Source organism: Corvus brachyrhynchos, unplaced genomic scaffold (assembly GCF_000691975.1).
Source record: "Corvus brachyrhynchos isolate BGI_N302 unplaced genomic scaffold, ASM69197v1 scaffold92, whole genome shotgun sequence".
In the NCBI taxonomy this organism is placed as follows: domain Eukaryota; kingdom Metazoa; phylum Chordata; class Aves; order Passeriformes; family Corvidae; genus Corvus; species Corvus brachyrhynchos.
Window position 1 is genome coordinate 4,911,463 of NW_008236973.1, and position 22,426 is coordinate 4,933,888.

Below are 22,426 nucleotides of genomic sequence, written 5' to 3' on the forward strand. Positions count from 1 at the left end.
AAGAGCCCTATTGTATTATTGACACTGCTGGGCTCCAGGCCCCGCCTCTTCCCCTTCCCTCCCTGCCCGCACCGGGCCTTCCTGCCAGCTGCGCCGGCAGAGCCGCCCCTCGCCCGGAGAGCGAGCGGGAAGCGGACGGCGGGGAAGGAAGAGGGGCAGCGTATCTGGTGAAGGTGTGGAGCGCATGTCCTATGAGGAGCGGCTGAGGGAGCTGGGGTTGTTCAGCCTGGAGAAGAGGAGGCTCAGGGGAGACCTTATCGCTCTCTACAACCACCTGAAAGGAGGCTGTAGCCAGGTGGGGGTCGGTCTCTTCTCCCAGGCGACAGGACAAGAGGGCATAGTCTGAAACTGTGACGGGAGGTTTAGGTCGGACATGAGGAAGAATTTTTCCACAGAAAGGGCGATTAGATATTGGAGTAGGCTGCCCTGGGAGATGGTGGAGTCACCGTCCCTGGAGGTGTTTAAAGGAAAGACTGGACGTGGCATTTCATGCTATGGTCTAGTTGACATGGTGGCGTTTGGTCATGGGTTAGACTCGATGCTCCCAGGGGTCTTTCCAACCTAATTGATTCTGTGAAGGGTCTGGAAGTCTCAGCCCTTCCAGTGAGTGTCAGGGGCTGAGAGGGGAGAACCATATCTGAAACCAGATGAGAGACAGGAGCTGGCTCCCACCGCTCCCGGGTGTTACTTTTCCCTTTGATGTGCCAGTTCAGAAGATGAGCCAAGGGGCAATGCCTGGTCTGCATCCCTGAAGCCAATGGCTACTGAGACTCAACTTTGGACTGGGCAGCTGGTGGCAGGGACAGAGGTGGCCAGGCACCTCACAACATCTCTCTTACCTTCCAGCAGCTTCTGAAGGCACAGTGCACCCATCTCAGCCCAGTCCACCATTAAATTGAGAATATATTGTCTAAGTGGCACAATTTCTAAAATAATGAGCATAAAGTTTACCTTAGGGCAGCTTTTAGCCAGCTATCAGTGTTAAATCATTCAGCCCATTACACTGAAACATTAGGTAGGAAGCACAGTAGGAAGCATCAGAATAAAGGAAACAGTAGCAAAAATTCAGCAAACCTCCTCCATTGTTACGCCCCACACCCACACTCATTTCCCATACTGCTATTACCAAGTATTGCTTGCGTCATACACTCTGGAAACCCCTTTTGCCTTCCTTACTAGTAGGACTGCTGCAAAGAGTCTTAGCTGGAGATCATCCTTCGGCTGCTGCAGCCCTATTTCTCCATGCACACAGTAACTGAAGCATGGAAGGGCTATGGAAACTTGGCAGAGAAAGAAATGGAACCTGGGGACTCAAATCTGGGGTACAGGTCTTCTCTCGAGGCCAAGCACAGAGAAGAAACACCAAGATTATAATGAGTACAAAGGAGAAAAATGAAGAGATAAGCAGCAAGCACGGAAAGCATAGTTTGGCATGCCTGAGCTGCATTTCTACAATGTTTCCTGACAGCAGCCGAAAGATGAGGAGAAACAGATCATAAGAAAGGAGGCACTGTTTCAGCCAAATGTTCCATCTAGCTCAACCTAGCCCCGCACCTGCTCTACGAAGTCACGGACACCTCGCACTGACTTCCTCTTGGCCCAAGTGGGCATCCACAGTAAGATACTTCCCCTGAGTACAAGCCTCCAAGTACTTAATCACATTTCCCAAGCAGTATGTGGAGCGTCTGTTTAGTAACCCTCAACAAATCATTTCTCCAAGTACTTGTCCCAGTCAGTTCTCAATGAATTCATGTAGGCTTATGACTGTAAATCACTGCTGGCAAGGAATTCCATGCATCTACTACCTGCTGCAAAAAGAAAAAAAAAGTCTTTTTTCTTTTGAATAACTGGTTAATATTCCTGAGTGTAATATGAGGCATAGCTTTCTAAAAATGCAGTTAGACCACAACTAAACAACACTGCTGACACGTATGACTTCCTTCACACACCAGCAATCACCTCATTTGCCTTCAGTTCATTTACCTGCCAGAAAAGCACTCTGAGCAGCTTCAGAAAACCACAATATCGAGTAAAACACCAAGAATGCTCTCCCTACCACCGCCACTTGTGGAATCCTTTATATCAAACCAGGTGGACCAGGCAGCAGGGCAGGCAATATTGAATTTTAGACAAGAGATTTGAAGTCCAAAATGAAGGGAATTCAGAGTGATAAAGCCAAGTTCATGTACTAAAGACCTGTTTTCTAGTCATAAAAGAAAGAAAGTCTGGTTGAGTTAAACTAAACAAAAACCATTTTCAAGTACCAATATCTTCATCAGGATTTCAGAACAATTTCTATTTTTGCTGTGTCCATGAAACCTGCTTAATAGAGTGTGTATATATATATACACACACATATACATCTATAGTGTTTAAAGTATCCATTATTCTGAAGGACAATAAAGAATGTATAGTCCCATCAGTGAAGGAAACATACCTACAAGAAGTTTCCTGCCAGATTACTTTATATATGAATGACCTCATCAGAAGCAGATGCAGCCAAACCCAGGAAAGGTGTTTAGCAGCTATCTTCATTTCCATGTCTGGAATCACACACATGTCCCTACACTGGCTGTCACATGTCAGAAGATGATATCCAAGCCTCTAATTCTTTAGTAAATCCACAGCTGTACATGGTGGGCTCATAGCCAAAAGGTAAATGACATAGGAAAACCCTTATCAGAAAGTCTGTGGGGCTACAAATTTCAATAAATGCTTTACATTGTTCCTATAGAAATACATCATGTATTTCTACAGGAACACCAAACAAGATGAGTATATAGGAAGCAGATTGTACTTTTTTCTTTTTTGTTCTTTTTAAAGACATAGGCAACAAAGCTTCTACATTTGTTCTCCAAAGGATGAACTACAGATGCTCTAATGCACTTAGAGAATATAAGGAATTTACAAAGTCAGATGTTAACATGTTGATAAAATGTAGCACAAACAGGAAGTCTTCCAAAGGGCAGAATGATCTGCAAATGAGAAGAGGTATGATCGGGACAAAATAATGTATGCACATATACCATACCCAAGTTGAACCAAGTCCTAATTCAGCTGTACAAAAGCTGCCTGTGGTATATTAGGATATTAAGGAAGTTACACTGAAGTAGCGTTTAACATTTGAGAAGATGGTCATGCAGAGTTTAACATGGATCTGAGCCACAAAAGAAGCACCTCTAACTGAAATACCTACAAGTAGTCCAGTGAATTTCAACAACAACAACACTAAAAAGTACCTTTTTTTATACTGCATCTGCTATCACTGATCAGATGCCAGAGAAGCAAAAGACAAGAATGTCACAGAGGAGTAGTCAGGGGAAATAAGCATTGGAAAGGCCTCATAAGTTAATTCAAACCCTTACCTCCAAGTCTTTGTAGCATTCCCAGCCTGCACATAGAAGCCTGCCATGGCCAGCGATTCTAGTTGACTCTGATAAAAGAAATACACAGATACCAAAGCCTGGTATACCACTTTTCTTTGAAATGCATAGACGCTGCATAAAACTCCATTAGCAGAGGAGATACCATTGATGAAACCTTGATACAATGTCCTTGAAACCAGAGCAAGCATTGGCAGTTACTGGCAAGAGACAGAAAAGCTTAACGCCTGTATTTTCCTTTCACAGTGAGCAAAATTATTGAACCATAAAGCACAAACACACACCTGCAAACAAGAGCATTAATTATGACTGTGGAGAAACTTTCATTCTTGTGTGGAAAAAAATGCAAAGCAGAATCTCAAATAAGGATGGCTAGCCATCTTTAAACCCTTGTGACTAAAAATGTTTCTGATACTCAGTAGTAGATATAGAAGCAAAGAACACTCAGAGCTTCAAAAGATAGTCTTTAAACACTGAATCCAATCCTTTAGCACTTGTTGGGGCAGCTATCAAAAGATGCCCTCAGGTCATAGTACAGCCCTTCCATTTTATCTCCAGGACCCTATAAAAAAAGGCCCCTGAAGTGTTTTTTTTTTTATGGAGGGACTTCAGAAATGGGGGGGAAGATCTCCCTCATAAAAAGATCAGCACATTCAGACAAAAAAAAAAAAAAACTAACAAAAAAACCATGAACCATTTACTCTCTTAAGAGCAAAATGTGCCAGCTTCACTTCCCAGGATCTGACAAGTTCAAAGTTTTGTGCTTAGGGAGATCTTTGATTCATCTTTCTCCTTCTAAGACAGTAGCACAGAATGGAGAGGGCTGCCAGTAGCTTTCAAAACCGATTAGTATTATAGCTCTGTACCTTAAATGCATGGAAGTAAGTACCTAACAATAAAAGAATCAAAGAATACATCTTATGCTTGTATTAGTGAGGAAATAAAGTTGCCTGAAAGACCTGGAAAGTTAGCTGCCTCTCTGGTTATGTATTTGCAGTTAGGGGGAAATCTCACCACAGCAGACAGCATCCATGTAAGTAGGGGAGAGTAGGGCTGCTGTTCCCTTCAGTGCTCAGAAATCACAGCTCTGTGGTCACTCCACCTTTCCACATCCCCCAAAAGGATTAATTTTTATTTTTATTTTTGAGACGCATGAGTTTAATGGCTTAAACAGAAAAAAAAAAAAAAGACAAACCAAAATAAAAAAACAAACCCAAGCTTTCCAAGTTTTCTTCCCTATGACAAAAGGTTCCTAAAAATAAAAGTGTGGATTCCCACATGACTCTATGAACTGTGACTTCACTACCACAATACTTGTGATAAAATGAAGTTGGAAAAGCAGAGAGATACATACACAGTCATCTAAGACACAGAGTCCTTTGAGCTCCCAGTACTGCAGAGGTGCTTTGCCTTAAATTTAGCCTCATCATTTGGATAGAACCTATAATAGCACATTGCTTTCAGTCTTTGCAGTTTGGGAACATCAGGCACTCATTTAAACACTGTTCAAGAGCCTTTTACCTCACCGTAATTTCCTATCTATCAACTTTACCTGTTGTTTGAAGGACAAACTTTCTACAGCTGTTTTAGCAAAAGGACACGAGTGAAATCCACACGTATTTGAAAGATCTCCTAGACCCTTGCAGCACTGGCACTTTTAAAGCCTTGAGCAATTGGAAAGAGGATGACTTGTACTTGACAGATGCTGGTCACATTGCTTAATATACGTTCTGGGAAAGTACTCGGATACTCTGGCCATGAAACTGTACATAGCTGGGGATTCTCACTAGATGCATTAAAAAAAAAAAAGAAAAAGAAAAAGGAATGAGCAGTTGCACATTTTTCTTTATGTACTCAGAAAAAACTTCAGAGCTTTTTTAAAAGCTCCTCTCACTTCCCCCTCCTTTTCTTTTCTCTTACTCAGAAGCAGCAATGACTACATGCGCATCAGGAAGGTTCTGTGACCACAAACATTACCAGCAACAGTCTTATGGCAACCAGGCATTCTGAAGAGATGAAAACAGTAAAAAGCATTTTTCTATCCAACTGGACACCAAGATATTAATGTCTGGACTGTTAACGCTCCATGACTCCCAAGCTTTCAGTTAATTCTCCTGCACATTCTACTTCTACCACTTTTGATGTTTGCAAAGTTTTGCCATATGTAGATGGTTGTGTTGAGAGACAGAGTTCAGACTAGATAGCTTTAAAGAAAAACCTCCAGGCTGGCAAAACAGCAAATTATTATTTTTCAGAAATTGTCCTCAGCAAATTACTATAGCTCATCCTGCAAGCTCTGCAATCAGTGCCCAGGGAATGGGGTAGACTCCCAGAGCTAGCTGCCTTCCAACATACACTGCAGCAAAATGCAGTACTACAACACGCAACTTCAGGAAGTGCTACAGCCAGTTGCACCATCCCACTCAAATCCACAGATGCTAGAGACAATACTTACAATCGGCACTTATTCATAGCTTTTGAAACTGTTGGACTAGAATTTACATGTTTTAGATCAAGTTTAAACATGCCTTAGAAGAGCTGTTCCTGCAGACCTCCAAAGACCTATGTCACCCTTGTGGATTCAGAAGGCTTACTCAGTAATTCAAAAAGGAAATTGCACAAAGGTCCCAATGAATCAACAAGGAACTTGATAGCAAAAGATGTAGAGTTTAGGAACTAATCAGGTAAGCAACTGGACTACTCCTAGGTATTGAAAGATTCATTTCACTATGTCCTGCATTAAATTTTTAGGAAAATTAGCCTGTGAAATCAATATATTTTAGAAGATATTATTATGATTGCTGATTTAAATTTGTGCAGAATACTGAATTTTGTATGAATAAAGCCTAAATACTTAAAAGCCAGCATTTAAGTAAGAAAATATTCAGCTACAGAGTTCTTACTCATGCCTAAGTCAGTAAAACTTTTTCCCCCCTTATTAGTCAGAATTACTTAAGCACATATTTTGTAATAAAAGGGTAAGGCTGCTTTATAGATTGAAAAAAATCCAAGTTTTGTAAGTGCAGCCTGGTATGTGGATTAAAGTCATGCAAAAAATGCATGTATAGTAGATATGACAAAAGAAGGGGGGTGATCTTCTAGCAACTGGGACACAGATACTTCTTCATGTTAGTATTTGAGGATGTGATTGGTAAAAATGGTGAAAATACTTAAGGGCGGCTTTGCTATGACTTAGACACTACATAAAAAAAGATTATTAGGCAACTTGAATCCAGCTGGGGTAACAAGATGGTTTTTAAACCGTATAATTGTACAATAATAGCTAAGGGTAAACCAAAAGCTTTGATACTTTAAAGCTTCACAATTTTACTCAATATATTCAAAAGACAATTATATTGATACAGTACTTTATGTTCTTTCCAAGCATTTATGCTTAGTGAGAGTTACCCTAGACCATCTCTACTTGGAAGAGTCACAATTCTGACCACTTTAAAGCCGTGTTTGGAGACTTACTAATGTTTACCTATTTTCAGGAGGTTTTTACTGGTTTTCAGATATTACATGGACCTGCTTTCTAAACTAACAATTTTACTACTATAACCACCACAATCTCTGATTGAGGAAAAATCCCTGCTGTCAAAAAATACCACCTTTTTCAGAGGATGAATGACTAGAGAGTTAATGCTTATTTTTGATGAGCTATGAGTATCTATTTCAAGATCTATCCCTGTTTAAACATGGAAATCAGTTTTTATACCTAATATAATGTAATTATGTTTTTCAATATACTGTAAGTTCAAAAAGTCTTCAGAATCCAGAGTTTAAATACTTCAAATGTTTATTATGAATCACATTCACAGTGTAATACAAATTACATTAAAAGCTACACAACAAATGTACAAAGAATACATGAAACACATACCATTCTGTAATGCAAAGGATTCCTGACTCAAGCTAGAAGTGTTTTTAACACCTGTTAGCAAGAAATGGAAATCAAAAGATAAATAATTGGATTAAGAAACTCCTTCATTATTTAGGGATTTTTTATTAAAAGTTCTTGATGTCGGTAAACAGACTGTCCATGTTAAAAAAAAAAAGAAGCAACACTGCTCTTCCCAGCATGTAGAAAAGTTATTCCACTGTTTCAAGCCTAGATTAATTTTCAATTAATCATCCTGTCCTCCAGCAAAAGTAGTCACAAAAGCCCATTTAGCACTTTGTTTCCAGAGCAGGTTGATGATACAAAAAATAAGCTATAAACATACACATAATCATGTGTCAGCAGGTAACTTTGGAAATATTGTATGTAAAAGTTTAGAGACCAAGGTGGTCCAGTATATGCACTGCTGATATAAATCACACACGGACAGCTCTGAAGTACATTATACAATTTCAATGTACTGTCCCATATCAAAATAATACATTTACTGTACATGTCTAGATTAATTCCTGTACATGTTGACTGATGAGTTGTGCTAGTACTTTGGAGAGCAAGGTAAAATTTCTAACTCTTTTCACAGCCTCACCTCACACTTATTAAAAAAAAAAAAAAAATCCTGGCTGGCTAAGTGCAGGTAAGTGGTAATTTCTGCTAGCAGTTGGATTCTGGTGGTGGTTTGATTTTCTTTCACTTTGTCAAATAAAAACATTTCACATTATCTTCAGATTAAGGCAATTATCTTACCTTCAGTACACCAATGGTTTATTCAGGAGATATTCTTCCTTATTTAATCTATGCATAACTGTAACAAGAGGTCCTAAGGACATATTCTCTAGTTTAAACTAATGGCAAGCATTTGCCCAGTAGCAACAAAATGACAGTTCACAACCTCTCTTGGGCATTACAGAATTATGAATTTCAGAAGAACAGATTCTTTCATGTGCTAATTCAAAAAAATTAGAGATGTGTTTTTAGCCACCCACTGTGGAGCTCCAGAGCTGTGAAACTGATGAGTCAAGACTCATTTTCAGTTGAGATTTCCCTTTTGACAGATGACCATAATGAGGAAATTGCTTTAGCACCTCAACACAGCCCCAATCCATTCAATGAATTGTAAAGGCTATGCAAACTGGCAAGCCACTGTTTTAATTACGAAATTTGGTTTTGTGTGTCTGCACGCACAGTTGGTTCAAGTATTACAGAGGGCTTGTAAACCAAGACATAAGCTTTAAGTTCATGTAGAAAAATCAGTAAGGATGTAATATGCAAAAATAAATCAATCATGTATTTAATACCCATATAGACTGGCATTCTAATATGGACTATTTAGCAATAAGCATTATTACTGAACACCATTCAAATGCATCTCACAAAATGCTGGTAGCACTTCTTCAGCCTGTCTTTAAAATTAATACAAAATAAATCCTATGGTAGTGCATAGCACTTTCTGTACTACTTCTGAATGTAAAAGCCTTCTCCTGGGGTCTAGCAAGGAAGAAGGGGTTTTTAATGCCATCAAAGTCCTTTTCTGACTACTGGCTACTGTATGTCCCTTCTAGCAAACAACAATGTGCCAGAGGTTTATTGCTCCACGTGCAAAGAAACCTCATGTATATCCCATGTGTGAGCTGGGAATGCCAGAGGCAGCTGTATTGCCAAAGAACCTCAGCAGACCTTAGAGTAGCTTCAGCAGAGCACTCATGCTCAGGATTCACCTCAAAGCAGAAAAGCCTGGCAAGTACTCACTGACCAGAATGCTGTTGTGACAATTCTCACCATAAATGCTGCTGCAAACAACTTTATTCAAAAAACGTGCTGAAGCAGAGTAAGCCAAAGTCACAAACTGCTTTTGAAAGCATTCTACAAGGACAATTCATTTCAGACTAAGCTTTCAGAAAAAGTCAATGACTACAGCTTCCTTCCTAAACCCCCAGTGAAGACAAATTTGCATGTGGGAAAGTTTTGAAGGTCAAGTTTCACAAAAATACACTTTCTAAACAGTGTGTCTGAGTTAAAGATAACAATTACTACTGCATCAAACTTGGATCAGCATTGCACTAAGATATGTATAACCATTAGATGTTGTCAAGAAACATTCAAGTGCCGATAGATGTTTAGAAATCACTGTAAAAAAGTCAGTAGAAAAGCTGAATTGTTTTTTGAAGTTAAACTTAAGTTTCAAACACAATGGACATGGAGAGCTATGCCATTTACTCCAGTTCAGATAATATGGTATTAAAACCACCAGTGGCTTTATAAAAGGGATATATGAGAAAGACAAAACTAAATGACAAAACTACTGCAATATTCAAGCCAAGTGACATCCAAGTGCTGAGACAAACCGCACGTGAGCACCTTCACGCTAAACTTCACATCCCCATCTGCATGTCAGCGAAGTTGTAGAAATTGTCCACATCTTGAGATGCTGATGCTTTGCTTTCTGATACAAAAATCTGTTTTGTTAAACAAGAGAAGTTATGCATCAGTTAAACCAGTCTTTGCTCATTTGGAATCAGTAATGCTTATTTTTAGTTTTACATTTCAAGAGAGACAACTCTGTTGGTTCCCACTGCATGACAGAACAAATCCTAGAATTCTCTCAGCCCTGATGCACCCACCATTTGTTATCGTCACCCATTCCTAGCACACATGGTAGCTGCATTAACCCTTGCCTTCAGGATCAGGAGTTTAGGGCTTCATTATTCAGGGGTCACAGCTTCAGTTAGTGTCTAGATGTATTTTGATTGGTAAAGTCAACTCTCTCCAGGAGAGTGGGGGAAAAATAAATACACAAAATCCTAAGACTACTACTTTCCTTTAACAGAAAGGGAGAGTTTGTAATAAAGACTTCCTTGTGCTATATTACCCTCAAAAAAACTTCGTTGCTTCTCCAGCAGATGACTATTTTTAAAAAAATAACTCTAATTACATTTACATTTTTCAAAATTTATCAATGTATGTGAAAGTCCAAGCTCTAGGACAGTCACCTTTGAAAGCTTTCAGCAGATCAACGACAATTGTTTCAGGCAATACTCAAACAGTTGAGTGTAACAGAGAGCATTGTGGCTGTTCACCAATCTCAACATGCAAGCAATAGCCTCAATCATAAAATTAAATGCTATGACTTTTTACAAGATGACTGGTTTCCAGAAACCGGGCAGCCTAGTTCCAAGTAACTCTTTTGAAAGGAACTGGAAGACTACAAGGAGCTGTATGGATGCTATGTCTCAAAGACATTCTAGTCTTCTTTGAACAGCTGCCTGAAAGCAAAGGGTTTATCACTTTCCTGTTACCCTGAGTGCTCTGAATGTTTCCAGAAACTTTCTCAAAACCATTGCCATTCAGAGAGGGGGAGCAGCAAGGAAAGAGGAGGTGTGGTGTAAGGAAGCTAAAGCGAAACAAGCTGACAGAAGAAAAAAGAGCAGTGCCTTTGAAGGAAGGCATTCTGCGGTGTCCAACACAGCAAAAGTAAACACAGAAAAAAGTTGAAATCCCATCATATTATCTTTGTCATGGTTTAATAGACAGGACACCACAAAGCTAAGTGACTAAATCCAAGACTTGAAGTGGAACTTTTTTGTACCATATTTATAGAACTTGATTTGGCTATTACGTGAAATAACAGTTTTAAGTGGAAATCTTGTGTTCTTCAGTGGATATGGGGATTCAGAACTCTCTTTCCTAGGACAATTTTCTTGTCACTAACAAGTAATTTGGGTTTTGAAGACAAAAAACCAAAATAACAACAAAAGGATATTCCAATTTTACTACCCGTGAATCTAAAAAGATTGTGTACTACGTCAACACTATATCTTGACCATGAAATAGCTCAGACATTCTGTAATATTTTCGGTGAATAAAGCAATACTCCAGCTTACCTTGGTCCCACTAAAAACTTCATTTATAGTGCTTCGACACTGTTCCACAGCACCATCTCCATTGAACTCCAAAGCAACCACTGGACCTGGAAAATAGTTTAATCTAAAATCAATACTACTTTTAAGCTTTGCATTGAAACAGTAGATTTCTCAATCCATAGGGAATTGTGAAGCTTGCAAGAAGTATTTTATTTTTTTGCTTGAGTAGCCCCATAACAGCAGATAAAGAATTAAAAACACTTTAATGTTAAAAAAAAAAAAAGTACAGTGTTATCTGCAATTCCATGCTTTTTTTTTTCTTTTTTGGCAGAGATTTGGGCAGGATTCCAGTTTTACTTCTCGAAAGGCAGCAATAGCACAAAAATGCTAAGGAGTGCAAGGCCTCATGGAAGTGAGTCAGACTATACCACTCAAATAGTGAGCCATTTCACAGACATCTGGAGTGGGACTGAGTCATTCAGGCATTTTTGCCTCAGTCCCAAGATAGAGAATTGCCTGATTTTTAGACTTGTTCTCACCCTCTATTTGCAGATCTGCTTTCTCTGGTTTCATTCTGAACATGGTATTTCTTCCCATATGACTGCAATATAGCCCAGAAACTAGACTATCATCTTGTAAGTGCAATGACTTTTGTCCTGTTCTTGCAATGAACATCACAAACCTCTCATGTCACCATGAATAAACCTGCATGTTGCTACCAAGCTCGGGAGCGTGTAGTGATCTTTAGCATGTAACAGATAACAAGATGTCAGTACTTCTGCAAGAAGAGACAAAACCCAACTGCAGTCATATCAATAGAAAGACTTTAGAAATACTCTGACAGTACACCAGTTATAAACAAGAATTTTAAATGCTTATCTGCTTTATGTACATCTATACCGATTTGCTTAGATATTTATACTGAAATGCTGAACAGCTCAGTGGTTGAGCAGCATTGCTGACAAGTTCGAAATAGGCTAAAAGCATGAGCTGCTTTTGACCATTCCAGGCAGGTCTGCATGTGCCACTGCTCCTGAGCTATGCAGTTGGACCACTAGAGGGGGAGCAGAGACACAAAATACATGTCAAATAACTAATTTCTGATGCCTTCAGGAATTTTGGCTGGTTTAGGGCCTCACTGAGGCTTCCAAAATTCATCTCAACAGGTTTTACAGTATGCCCTTGAAACACAAATTTCTCCTTCATTCCTCTTTCTTCTTCAGAACTCTCTAGTGACAGACTTCTATATCAAGAGAAGAAAGAAAACATAAACTCACCTTTTTCCAGCAGTGAAGTGAATTCTGATGCACTCTGCTGGAAAACTCTGTGAGCATCCTCTGCCTTCATTATGACTTCTTTAGTCTGTACCAGCTGAAAGCCTTTACTTGTCATCTGTTAACAGAGAAGGGATTCATGTTAAAAATGCTTCTAAGGCAGAGTTCAACTTGAGTATCCAGATTACACTGTAATAGACCCATTTTTCCCCCACACATTAAGTTACAGAGCAAAGGGACCCTTTTTGCTCTTTTCAGAGACCATTTGCTTTTTCTACACTTCTGTTTATTTTCATTCCACTCATCCAGATTTTCTCCTCTGCCCTAGTGCACCTAGAGGAATAAATGTGAATATTTTTGTTTTATATATTAGGGCCCAGGGTTATGTGTTTTTCCCCACAATCCCTCACAAGCAGAAACTAATGGGAGTTAAAGGCAGTCAGCATCTGGAAACAAGCAGTCAGTTCTCTTTAGTCTGCAATAGTTCAGTCAAGCATTAGCTCAAACACTCATCTATCCACTGCTGAAGTTTTCAGTTTTGGAACAATAGTTAACAATGTTTGAAAACACATATACACATCCTAGCCCACCCCCTCATTTTTACTCCACATCTAATATGGAACTAAAAGCATGTGGGAAAGGAGCAAATACATTTTTACTTCCAAAACATCCATTAATCTACAGAGCAGTTGGATTTCTACAGAAACTCACTAACTAGTCTTTTAGCATCTTCTTAACTCTAATATCTAAATAACTACCAACAGAGGAGAACACATCCATTACCTTCTTTTCTGTAGCTATTCCTTTGCCAGAAAAAAATCCAACCCATAAGTATCATTATCTCCCTTCACTCAGTAGCTTCACAAAAGTCCAACTGGGCAGTGGGAAGGCAAGGAGACACACTACAGCTTTCTTTCCTTGCAGATAAAAATTTAGTTGATCATACAACACTGTGATCAGCAGCTTTTGCAGACACCACTGTCAGATGCTGTAGCCCATGGTTAGTGGCTCTGCTCTGTGACATCCTTGGCACTTCAGGATGGTGAAAGCAGCCAGCTACTCCCAGGTTTTAGCCCCAGGAAAGTACAAACTCAGCCAAGCTTGGAAGCTGCTGCCTCACAGGAAAAAAAAAAAAGAAGAGACCAAAAAAGAAAGAAAGAAAAAACCAAGACCAATAAAAAAGCTATTCAAGTCATTGAAGACAGCTGACCAGCCGTGACAAACACTCACTGCCCCTTTCAGAAAAAAGTTACAACACTGGATGACACAGGGGATGCATTTTAACACCCTTTTTTTTTTTAAGACTCTGTTAGTACTGGAAAAACTTTCAGGACAGACTTTTGTTAGCTGACACTTTCAGGGCAATAAGCTAACAAGTTAATCAGCTACATCCCTTTCACAAGCACTGTCAATCACTTACTCTGTATTTGACCAAGTTCATCAAATCAACTACACGTGTTCTTTAGAGCATCATTTTGCTGTGCCATGACGGAAAACTACACCAGAACTGTTAGAAGATAGATTTGCCACTCACAGCATGTCAGCTGTAGAGCAACTGACTGATCAAATGAGATTCAGTCCTTATCTTGCTTTAAGGTTTTAAACAGTGCAGTTGATCAGTATGGTCAGTAGGCAAACAGAGCCTCTATATTCCCCATCTAGGGAGCACCAGAGGCTGTCCAGAGGAAAATTTAATTAGGAATCGAAAAACCTGAATGAAGACAAAGGTTGCTTACCTCATCAATTAACTTCCTGGCATTTGCAGTTGTGTAGTCACCAGCAAAAAACACGGCCAAACATGATTCATCGCTGCTTTTCTGTCTCTGCCCTCGAGTTATTGGTATTATGCTCTTTGTAGCATCAGTAGAAATCCTGACGGTTTTCAGCTCCTCAGAGCGGGGCAAAGGAACATAATCTTGGACTACAGCAGTTTCAGGCAAAAGGCCCCAGTTATTTTCTCCAGACCCAGGGGTAAAGTCATGGATGTTGCTCCATGTGTTATTGAAGATACTCAGACCAGCATCTTTAAATTGTAAAGCAAGCTCAGGATAATAGTACTGGAAACATCCAAATTTCATACCTGTGGAGGACTCTATAATGGGCTGGGTGGCACAGCACAAGAACACCTCCAGCTTTCTGCAGTCCCGCGTGCGGAACTGTTGGCAGGCAACCACACATTTACAATCTTTGCAGTCACGGAAAAACACACTGCCTTTTATCGGTCCTAAAAAGATTTGGCAATTTACACAGTCATCAACAGTGATTGTAGCAGAATGGTCAAATATGTAGATTTTACAGTTCTCGCAGTCCTGAATGACAAATTGTTGCCCTGCTACTTTTCCAGGCAGTCGACCCACAGTTTCATCTTTAAGTCCGGAAAAAGTGTAATCTTTGGGGTCAATCTGAAGGAGGAATAAAAAAAAATAAGAAGGTTAAAGTCTTCAAATACAGAGAATATTATAATGCTATATGCCAACTGACTTGCACTGACTGAAGTGCCACTGAATTGTACAGGATAAACTGCCACAAGGGGCTTCAGCGAGTGATGAAACATCAGAAGCAACTCTTTTAGCTAAACTACTGGAATACACAGTACTGAGGTACAACTAAGAAGTGAAACTACACTTACGAGATGCTCCAGGGGAAAAAACACAACAGCTCAGTTTGTCCTTTAATAAAGGAATGGGGCAAAGGGAGCTAGTTTTATCTGTGGACTCTAAACTGTTTCAACGAGGATGATGGTTCTGGGTATTAGAGTCGTAACTGTAATAAATAAATTGTCCCACATACTTACAGATTCATAAAGCTGGAGATACACAGTATTTCCTTTTTTAGTAGCTTTCTTGGTCATATTTCACCACACCTCAACACATTGCAAGGAAACCTTGTTGCAGTCAAGCAGTATCTTCTCTATTATGTTTGCAAACTACAGAAAGCTCATTAATCTGTGCCACAGCATTATCTTGTGCTAACAATGACAAGATTTTTGTGCTAAAAAAACATATGAGATTGTTTTAGCTATGTGAAAGAAGCAAAAACTGGCAGTGGTGGTACAAGAGGCATGTTTGCAGATCTCCTCCACACTCCAGCATCCCTCTCACTGGCACAGAACACCTGAGAGAGGCTGTGGGACTGGGACTCTCCTTTAGGGAGCAACAACTCAAAAGCCACACAGCACCTAGGATGAATACAATACAGGTGGAAAGCATGAATAATACAGCCCATGCTGTCCTAAAACCAAAAGAATCTGAGCTGGCTTATATCTAGATCTAAGTTAAGTCTCAAGTCAACTGCAATTCCTGGAGCAAATTCTACTCTGCCCTCTTGTGAAAGCTCATTAAAATAGCGCTTAGAAGTGTCCAAGTACCTGAAAGAGCCTACCACAAGACCACTTCACAAACCTGCTATTTGATTATCAGCCTGAAGCTCCTAAAATTTGCTGTACCATAATCAGTTTTGGTGTAGCCCAATTTCTAAGAAACTTCTCCTCTCTAGCATGTCAAACATTGACACAATATTTAGAGACCAGCAAAAGGCATAAACCAGAATGGGCTAGCACCAGATACTCAGTAAACCAGCTTTGGTAGCTTTTGACTGGAACAGCCCAAGGAAGCTAAAAATCTCTACCAACTGATAAAATGTACTTCATTCTATGCAACATATGTGACCTTCAGACAGGAAAGGAGCTTTGCAACCGATAATCTTCCAAATAAATTGCAAATTGAGACAATGAAGATGGTTTCCTAGAATTCTCTCCTCAATCATATGTAGTACCACTAGTATATATCCAGGAAAGTTAGTTGGAAGTGTTAAAAATAAAATTGTGAGACTCAAAAGATAAGGGACACTGCATGGAGACTCAGTCACACAGCATGCTTTGGATTCAAACTCTCCAAAGTCTTTAGTCTCAAGTAATGTTATATATTTGATCCATATGCAAGTTATTTACACTCATATTCCCTCTTACTTGAGAATATAAGTATTGAAACTGCTTTTGGACATATTCCTCCCAGGCATCTCCTAGAACATTTATGTATGTGTATATTTGTATGTTGGGTGTTGTTTTTTTTAAATAACCATGGGAGACAGACTTCCCGCCTTCAAAAGAGGCACAGAGGAACAGTTACTTCTCTTAGGAATGAGAAGTTCAGTGTTTCCAGAACTTACAGCTTTTTTGAAACTTGGCACCTAAGCACGTCCTACTGAATTACTCTGCTCTACAAAGTCTCTGAAGCAGCACTAGCTCATCCTACACAGCGTCCTTTGTAGGGATGTGTGAAACTTCACATTGCAATTTTATTTAGGCCTAAGTGAAAAACACTGGTTAGTCAGCAAACTCACAGCTTACAGACAGTCTCAAATGAGAGTTTTTGAGTAAGAACAGTAGTCAAGTTAAAGATAAAAATTCACCTTATTAGCAGATTCAGAAACTCTTCTTTATTTCCCTATTTTCCAGAACTAACACTGCTGCCCTGACACAGCTTTTACTTCTCAGTTTGTTGACCATGCTATGGAGTTTGCCCATTTCCCTTAATTTTGCTTTGCAGTTATCCTTTTAAAGACCAAGAGTATTTATTGATTAACATGCAGTACAGACTGGAGGGACTGCATGAAATAGATTTAATACTCTCTCCCCACCCTGGGTTACTGCCCCTGAGAGGAGGGGTAACCTAAGAGACTATAGCAGATAGAAATATTTCACTTCTCCTGGGTAGAAGAAACCTGCCAGAGAAACACGCATGAAGGCAGAACTGTGATTCTGAGGAAGCATCCAACAGCTCCTCATATGCTCCCAGGATTATAGAATAGTTTAAATTGAAAAAGACCTCTAAGACCATCAAGCGCAACCACTAACCTAATATTGCCAAGTCCACCACTAAACCATGGCCCCAACTGCCGCATCTACACATCTTTTTTAAATACCTCCAGGGATGGTGACTCAACCAATTCCCTGGGATGCCTGTTCCAACTCTTTCCACGAATAAATTTTTCTTAATGTCCAATCTATGCCTCCCCTGGAGCAACTTGAGGCCTTTTCATCTTGTCCTGTCACTGGGTGCTTGAGAGAAGAGACCAACCCTGACATCCTACAGCCTCCTTTCAGGTGCTTGTAGAGAGCACTAAGGTCTCCCCTGAGCCTCCTTTTCTTCCAACTAAACAGCCCCAGCTCCCTCAGATGCTTCTCATCAGACCTGTGCTCCAGACCCTTCACCAGCTCCACTGCCCTTCTCTGGACACACTCCAGCACTTCAGTGTCTTTCTTGAAGTGAGGAATCCAGAACTGAATACAGGATTTGAGATGCAACCTCACCAATGCCAAGTACAGGCCATGGCCCTAGTCCTGCTGGCCACACTATTTTTGACACAAGCCAGGATGCCATCGGCCTTCTTGATTTGTGTTCACCATCTCTGAAATCTTCACGTATCATCAACAGGTTAATATATTAAATCACTGCAACCACCTTCCTTCCCCTGACAGTCAACACCAACTGCTTCTTAAGCTCTGTCTTGGCAACAAAGAAAAAAAAGGAGGCTAGGAAAGCCAAAAGAAACAGAAGAAAGTAACATCTGCAGCCTCATACGACCATAACCAGGGCTATGTACATTTCTCTGCCCATTCGTCTGGTGCTATAAAATCTTAAGCATGTGGCAGGTCAGCAAAACTCAATTATTTGATAACTCATATATTTGTCCTTTGTGTTTGGATAAAGTTTCAAAAAACTTTGTCCAAATCCACCCATCTCACTCAAAGAGACACTTTACTCTCCAGCCCTTAACAGATTTTTTTAAATGTCTTTTTTCCCCCAGGCTGATATAAGTTCAAAAGATGACTATTCATAGAGGTAACTTTTAATATTTTCAGCTGAATGTAAAGAGTTCTTAGAGTAGATGAGAGTCATACATTAATAGATATTGGCACAGCTCAGGATTTGAAACCTTCTAGCATAAGTGGCTATGCACAGGTTCAGGGATTACTCCACAGAATGACCTAAAATAACCAGATGTGACGATGAAAAAGTTAGCCCTGCTTACAGGGCTAATATTCTTCCTTCTCAAAACAGGCACAGAAGTTTAATCTTTGGTTATCAGCAATTACAATGGGGTGAAGTCTGTTACAAAGGGCTAGAGGACAAATTGTAAGGAGCAAGGATTTTAAAGAACAAAAAAAAGGAGAGAAGTGAGGGCAAACAAGTTTTTCATGGCTGTTTACAACTCTAGGACATCCTGTTACAAGTGCAAGGTGCGTTAAGCAGCTTTCCTTCCTGCAAACACTTGTCTTGCAAGAAGGTCAGAGGCTATGTGAAAGCTGCACATGACATACATCTCTTCAGCCACCATTATCCAGTTTACTGGCACCAAGACTGGGCAGCTCCCGTTTGGAAGAAGACTTAGGAGTACTAGGCCGTCACAGTTGTTAGTGGTTAACTGTGCCTAGAATCACAAAGGATCCCAACATCTTGAACTCTTTCTGGGATGAGTTCATGTCTTAGCAAGACTTTTTCACAGGGTCCATCAGGGAAGGAGTTTCAGTCAACAGTGATACGCCCCCACAGATATGAGAAGGTACTGCTGTTCTTAACAGGTTACAGCTCTCCCCTAGCTACCCGTGTCTAAGCTGCTGAGCAGTTTGTAAAGTATTTCTAAACCACTTACACTAAGGTCTTCTCTTTCAAATATAATTCTCAAAAAATCATCCCCTATCTTTCTAAGTCAGTACTGATGGCAGTTCGGAGATGAATTATATACAGCTGATGACATACAAAAGTTGGCTGCTGACCCAGTGACATTAAAAGCTGCACCTATAGGGTAGGCACACCAACTTAAGAAGCTTTAAGCACTATTTTTGTCAGCAGGGGAATTAACATAAGGGAAATAAGAAAGAAAAGTGCATTCCCAGGCCTAGACACTTCTGCATATTCATACTTGCAGGGGTTTGGTGCCCTTAAGTAATGAGTTGCAACATCCTCTGGAGACTGCTTGTTGAAGTTTCTCACCCACTGGCAGATTTCAAGATTCTTGCACAACAAGAAAAAGTGCAAAGAATAGTGCAGGTTTCTGTTACTAGCAAACAGTTTTTCATTTTGGAGCATCTCCTGCACACCCTGACTTTAAAAGTGGCCAATACAACAGTCTGAATGCTCATTTCCTTCCTTCTTGGTAATATTCACACTTTTCCATAATGCCCAAAACAGCATAAAACAGTAATTCATATATAACAAACCACTGCCAAATACTGCGTACAGAAAAAGTGAAAGAAGAAAGGAAGCTACTACAGGCTTTGATCTAACTTGCAATACTGCTTAATATGCACCTTCTGACTGCTTCTCAGTTGATCTCACCACATTCTGAGAAGTATAGCAGTAGTTCTGGTGCTCTGGGAAGCATAAGGGAGATACCTTGGATTTAAGGAGAAAATATTTCATTGCTTAGAGGGGAAAAAAAAAGTTATTTTATTAATATTCCAAAATAAAATACAAAATGGCTACCTAAACAAGATCTAGACAATTCAAGATACCCAAGTCAGCTCAGACCATTCACGAAGAATCCTCAAATGTAAGGTAAGTAACAAAGGACTATCTATGATTTAGGCAAAAAGTTAAACCTCTTGGTTTTTTTAGTTGTTTAACTACAGCTACACAGCACAGTAACAATGATAGCTGCATGTTTCCTATCAACTAAACCAGTTAAATTGCAAGTCAGTTGACATAAAACAAAACTTCACTTGTTCCTTCTAAAAGTAAAAAAAACATCTGGGAAGGAAAGTTCCTCTAAGCTCTAAATGCCACTGTGATCATAATTAATCTAATCCTACTTCTTTGAGCATGAGACAACAGCAAAAAAGATGATGCAGCTATTTGTGTTTCTTCTCCTGTGGAGAAGGTCATGAGTGTATCTGCCATCACAAGACACAAACGCCCAGTTCTTGTCTGTACATACCCATATTCAGTTACTGCTGTTAGCCACACAATGGGAAAGGAGAACAACCCAGGTGGAAAGCTAGCTGAAGAAGGCTGAGAAGGGCTGAGCACCACCAAGTTCCTCTCCCACACTTGGTCAGAAGGAGACTCGCAAGACAGCCCAAAAGCCATCAAGAGACATAAGTCCTCAGGATTCAATGCAGTAATAACAGACTCTGGAATAAACTGTGCACTACTTATACTTGTGGACTCAGAATCCCAGAGCACCAAGAAACTGAATACTCATCCTTGTCCCTTCTGTTTTCAAGATAATCTGATCCTTTGGCTCTTCTACTGCACTATAAGTAATCTTCATACAGTTCTCTGAACCCAAGGCTCAGTAAGCATTAGAGACTCCAGCAGATTTACAATGCTATCTAAATTTGATTAAATTTTGCATATCTTAAAACTTCTGTCCTCACTTAAAGTCACACAGAAATCTGAAAAGGCTGCTCAAATTCATATACTTTCCTTAATTTCAATTAAACTACCAGCACCTTATAGTATTTTCTATTTAGATTTTTCTACCACATGGTCCATTTTTGGGACTATTACACAAGAGTTACATGGTCAGTGGAATATCATCACATTACTCTTTGTCTAGGGCTACACTAGCAGACAGTATCAATAGTAACCATCTTCTGCCTTCAGAACATGATTAAAATAGGCTCAACTAGCAATGATGTCCTTTAGAAGCAGAAGAAATAGTTTTTTTGGAGGAAACCCCCAGGTTCAGTCACTCCTCTACACATCCCTAATCACACAAACATGCTCACAAGTGTGCCTACATTTTTTTGCCATGTCAGAATGACATTAGTTTAAAGGAAGACAGCTGGAGTGTCTGAGCAGCAAGACATACCCACCTGTAAGAACATACAGAGCATAGTTTACAAAAACTACAGATAATTTCCAAACCTGCTTCCAAAACTACACTATATAACCACAACTGCACCACTGAATAGGAGAGCCTAAAATCAGAAACACATCCCCAAATGGTGGAAATAAACATCAAAAGACCACTTAGCACATCTGTTGACAGAGTTGAGGTTTTCAGGGTTTAGAATACAATTCAGTGCACTTGATGAACAAAAAGGAGTCTTGATGCCACAAGTTTTCCAACTGACCTCAATATAACTTTGTGTACAAACACAAACTGTGAAATAAATAAGTATATGTGTCACATCAGAAATGAGAAAGCTACAGACAACAGGACAACATTTAAAGCTACTACATTAACACGGACATGGTATCACTTAATACAAACTGGGGTCGACAAGCTTAGTGCACCAAGTGCTCCGTACTCCTTCACCTAAGATAAGGTGACTCCAGTGCTTTTCTGGTTTAAGGTATTAATCTTAAACCCAAAAAGCTCAATGAAAAATAAGGCTGCAAAGAGCAAGAGAAGTGGACTTAAACATTAAATAGCCATTCTTAGGCTGTACAGTATAAAATGAAGCAGCTAATTTGATGGCTTACACAGCTCACTAGCACAGCCCATATTCACTGATTCTTTTGGTTTCTAAGAGCCTTTTATAGAAAAAGAGGAAGTTTTACATGTAATACCTGACAGCTTTTTTTTTTACTCGACAGAGGTAGATTGTTGGTGCTGTAACAGTTTCATATGTTAGCTTGAGCCTACTTCCAGCAAGTTAACAACAATCATCTCCTTAGCAACAAGGCCGTCTATTCTCTGAATCAAGTCTTTCTATATCCTGACTTTCTTTCTTTGAGTTTTCAAAGTTAGCTGTGTCTAAGTAGATGGGGTAAAAATTCTTATACTGTCATAGATTAGCAAGCATAGTCCCGGAAGGGATGTCCTTCCTAAGGGGTGCTTACAGCTTCCTCTGGGACCTGACAGAACCTATCAGCTGGCCAGTTTGAATATGGACAATTCTTTAAGCCACTTAAAGTTGTGACCACCTCTTTGATCCACACTTAAGAATAGACAAACTCCCCCCCAAGCTCTCTCTCGTTTCTGGTGCTGGGACAGGTGGCTGCGGGGCCCCATGTGGGGGCCAGCGGGGCCCGCCAGCACCCGCTTCGGGCCGGCCGC

General features: G+C 39.9%; 1 protein-coding gene across 1 annotated transcript in view; it reads right to left on the minus strand.

The window, feature by feature from the left end:
• Nucleotides 1-7,159: 7,159 nt before the first annotated feature.
• The window catches only part of RP2 (retinitis pigmentosa 2 (X-linked recessive)), a 35,371-nt gene continuing 20,104 nt past the window's right edge, over nt 7,160-22,426 (minus strand). The window contains exons 3-6 of the mRNA XM_017728580.1: nt 14,152-14,817; nt 12,419-12,533; nt 11,163-11,248; nt 7,160-9,737 (exon numbers count right to left, since the gene is read on the minus strand). Coding sequence (XP_017584069.1) covers nt 9,654-9,737; nt 11,163-11,248; nt 12,419-12,533; nt 14,152-14,817 — 951 coding nt within the window. The 3' untranslated portion in view covers nt 7,160-9,653. The remainder of the gene's footprint in view (nt 9,738-11,162; nt 11,249-12,418; nt 12,534-14,151; nt 14,818-22,426) is intronic.